At 34.4% G+C, this 3,603-nt stretch overlaps 1 protein-coding gene across 1 annotated transcript; it reads right to left on the bottom strand.

The window, feature by feature from the left end:
• Positions 1–1,058: 1,058 nt before the first annotated feature.
• LOC139855353 (uncharacterized) lies at positions 1,059–1,760 on the bottom strand. The gene is made up of 2 exons (XM_071844576.1): positions 1,500–1,760; positions 1,059–1,400 (listed from the first exon to the last, which is right to left on the bottom strand). Exons 1-2 carry the CDS (start codon positions 1,758–1,760, stop codon positions 1,059–1,061), a joined length of 603 nt encoding a protein of 200 aa, XP_071700677.1.
• Between the last annotated feature and the right edge of the window lie 1,843 nt (positions 1,761–3,603).

The following is a 3,603-nucleotide window of genomic DNA, read 5'->3' as shown; positions in this document are numbered from 1 at the left end:
CTAGAGGTGTGGGGGCCCAGATTGTCTCTAGGCTTCCCACTAATTTTTTGTAAGTTTTAAAACTTTTAAGTTAATATAATTTCCATTTCCATAATAATAATAATAATAATAATAATAATAATAATAATAATAATAATAATAATAATAATAATAATAATGTGTGTTGTGCTACCGGTTGGGTGTTCCATTGTTCTCTATCTCGACGGCATGCTCTGCCTGTTCAAGGGTTTTTACTGGGGATATTTTCGGGGATCACGCGGTGTCTTGTGCTGGTATGGTGGGTATTAAGCATCGACATAATGTTGTTCGGGATTCCCTTGTTGATGTTTGTTATCGATCTGGGATTTCAGCGAGAAAGGAGGTTGACATTGGGTTGTCTGGAGGGAACGACAGGGCCCTCAGACCTGCAGATGTGTTACTTTATTCCTGGGATTGTGGTCGCGATGTTTGTGTTGACTTGACAGGGTCTTCTCCTTTGACACAGTCTGGGCTTTCTGACTTTGTCCCTGGACGTGCTGTGGTTGATGCGGCTCGTCGGAAGCAAGTCAAGTACGAATCTAGCTGTCAGGCGATTGGTTATGGTTTCATTCCTTTCTCATTTTCTTCCCTTGAGGAATTAGAGAAGGAGGCTGTTTCTTTGCTAAAGCGGGTTCAGAAGAGTTCGATGGCGCAAGATATTGGTGCCGGTGCTGCTGCTCATATTTTTACTAGGATAGTTTTTGCTATTGCTAGAGGTGTGGGGGCCCAGATTGTCTCTAGGCTTCCCACTAATTTTTTGTAAGTTTTAATACTTTTAAGTTTATTATAATAATAATAATAATAATAATAATAATAATAATAATAATAATAATAATAATAATAATAATAATAATAATAATAATAATAATAATAGTATATATATTTTTTTATTTTTATTTTTTAAGAAATGAGAATTTTATTAATAAACATAAAGAATACAATGGGGCAGGGTATACCCATCACCCCCAAAACATACGACAAACAAAAACCTAGTATCCATCTAACCTAAACCACGAGTACACCACAAATCACAGTAGCATTCATCCATCTTTGAGAAACAAACGATTCCCCTTAAGAATTAAACCCCAATTCTTCTCAGCAACCCTAATTGCATTCGATCTTTTAACAATTAGAGTAGTTAATTTCAGTTTAATACCATCAATTATCACCATAATCAAATTCATTTCACTTCTTCTTCTACCTCGAAACATTCTGCAATTTCTTTCATTCCAGATATGGTAAACAGCAGCTGTAACAGAGAGTCGATTGATAATGTCCCAAATTTGATTTCTAAAAGGAAACTCAGCCAATGAATTAACTACATTCTGCAGCTTGTCAGGTAGACCCTTGAAAAGCAAATACTTTTTCACTTCATTCCATACCTTCTTAGAGTAAGAACACTCAAAAAATAGATGTTGCATTGAATCTTCACACTCCCCACATAACTCACATTTGAATGTTTTATTTGGATATCATTTCACAAGTTTATCTTGAGTCGTGAGTCTATCCAAATTAGCCAGCCACAAAATAAAGACATGTTTGGGATTAGCCTGAGTAAACCAAATCACATGATGCCAATGAACCCTTGGCTTGATAGGTTTAAGATCCTCCCATACTTGACTAGTCTTATAAGGACCAACCTTACCAGATTTTGAAATCCATTGGACAGTCCCATCATTAGCTTCATAAATGTGATTCTTTATTATGTCTCTCAATTCTAAAATTCTAAAAGCTTCTTCCATCCCTAGCTATCATTAGGTTTATATTCCACTTCCCAGATTGCTTTGCTTTTAAGCTTGGCCAAGTTCACCCAGTTATACCAGAGAGAGTCTTTCTTAGCTATTAAGTTCCATAATTGCTTAATCAATAAAATGTCATTCCAATCTTACAATGGTTTTAAACCTAAACCACCTTGATCCTTAGGAGAACATACAACATTCCAGGCCACTTTTGCAACACCTTTAGAATCATTACCCTGTCCCCAAAGAAAAGCTTTCACAATTCTATCAATATCTTTCACCACTGAATTAGGCAGCTTATAAACAGAAGCCCAATATATATGCATAGATGATAGAACAGAAGCAATAAGTTGTAGCTTTCCAGCATATGATAAGTGTTTGGTTCTCCAATTCCCAATTCTTTTCTTAATTCTATCAAGAATTTCTTTACAATCCATAACCCCTAATCTTTTGGCCAATAATGGGACACCAAGATACTTGACTGGAAGCTTACCCACATTAAAAGGAGAATCTAAGTAATTTCATTTTGCAGGCCTCTATGTACACTGCCAAAGAAGATAGTACTCTTATTGAAATTTGGAAATAGGCCAGACACTTGACTGAATTCCTCTATAGCTTGTTTGATCACCTTTACAGAGTTGATATCACCATAACAAAAAACCAAGAGATCATCAGCAAAGCACACATGGGTCAACTTCATACTCTTGCAGCCCACATGAAATTTAAATGCCTTACTATTGTAAGGATCGTATAGCCCAAACACAATGTCCTGCAATATAAGCCCAAGAGTCCATCCTTTTCTAAAACCAATCGAAATCTCACTGGTCCGCACACAGACAGTTTGAGAGTTCCGTTTGGCGGCGGTAAAGGTTGGTGTAGTGACCCGAACTTTTCCATGTTTATATATATTAATTGAGATTGATATTTACATGATTAAATGTTTCCAACATGTTAAGCAATCAAACTTGTTAAGATTTGATTAATTGAAATATGTTTCATATAGACAATTGACCACCCAAGTTGACCGGCGATTCACGAACGTTAAAACTTGTAAAAACGACATGACGATATATATATGGATATACATATGGTTAACATGAGATTATGATAAGTAAGTATCTCCATAAGTATATTAACAATGAGTTATATACATATAAACAAGACTACTAACTTAAGGATTTCGAAACGAGACATATATGTAACGATTATCGTTGTAACGACATTTAAATGTATATATATCATATTAAGATATATTAATATATCATAATATCATGATAATATAATAATTTAACATCTCATTAGATATAATAAACAATGGGTTAACAACATTAATTGAGATCGTTAACTTAAAGGTTTCAAAACAACACTTACATGTAACGACTAACGATGACTTAACGACTCAGTTAAAATGTATATACATGTAGTGTATTTAGATGTATTAAAATACTTTTGGAAGACTTCAATACATATATCAAAACACTCATACTTAACGAAAATGGTTGCAGTTACTTTCCCATTCTTTTCTTTCATCAAGAATTCTAGTCGTATTCTTACCCGTATTATACACAGCTTCAAAACATACTTACTATGGGTATATACCAATAGGAACTAGCATGGGATTTCACTCTTGATTATGTCATGTATGACTAATCAATTTTAACTTCTACCATGAGCTAGTCAACTAACTAGAACTCCTTTTAACCCCACTCACCACTCACCAATTACCACTCATCATTCACTCCATTTCACTTCCAATTCTCTTTCTAATTCTCTCTCAACACACACACACTATTATGAACGTATTTTTACAGTAGTTAATCATCATCTTCATCAAAAATCACTTCAA

The sequence above is a fragment of the Rutidosis leptorrhynchoides genome, chromosome 6 (assembly GCF_046630445.1).
Source record: "Rutidosis leptorrhynchoides isolate AG116_Rl617_1_P2 chromosome 6, CSIRO_AGI_Rlap_v1, whole genome shotgun sequence".
Taxonomy (NCBI): domain Eukaryota; kingdom Viridiplantae; phylum Streptophyta; class Magnoliopsida; order Asterales; family Asteraceae; genus Rutidosis; species Rutidosis leptorrhynchoides.
The sequence above is the reverse complement of the archived record's forward strand: the minus strand, read 5'-3'. Positions and strand labels throughout refer to the sequence as shown.

Excerpts from the sequence above, each read along its gene's own strand:
- LOC139855353 (XM_071844576.1), bottom strand. The coding sequence starts at position 1,760 with ATGGAAGAAGCTTTTAGAATTTTAGAATTGAGAGACATAATAAAGAAT. Across the intron at positions 1,401-1,499 it reads TCACGACTCAAGATAAACTT|GTATGGAATGAAGTGAAAAA; the intron begins GTGAAATGATAT and ends TACTCTAAGAAG.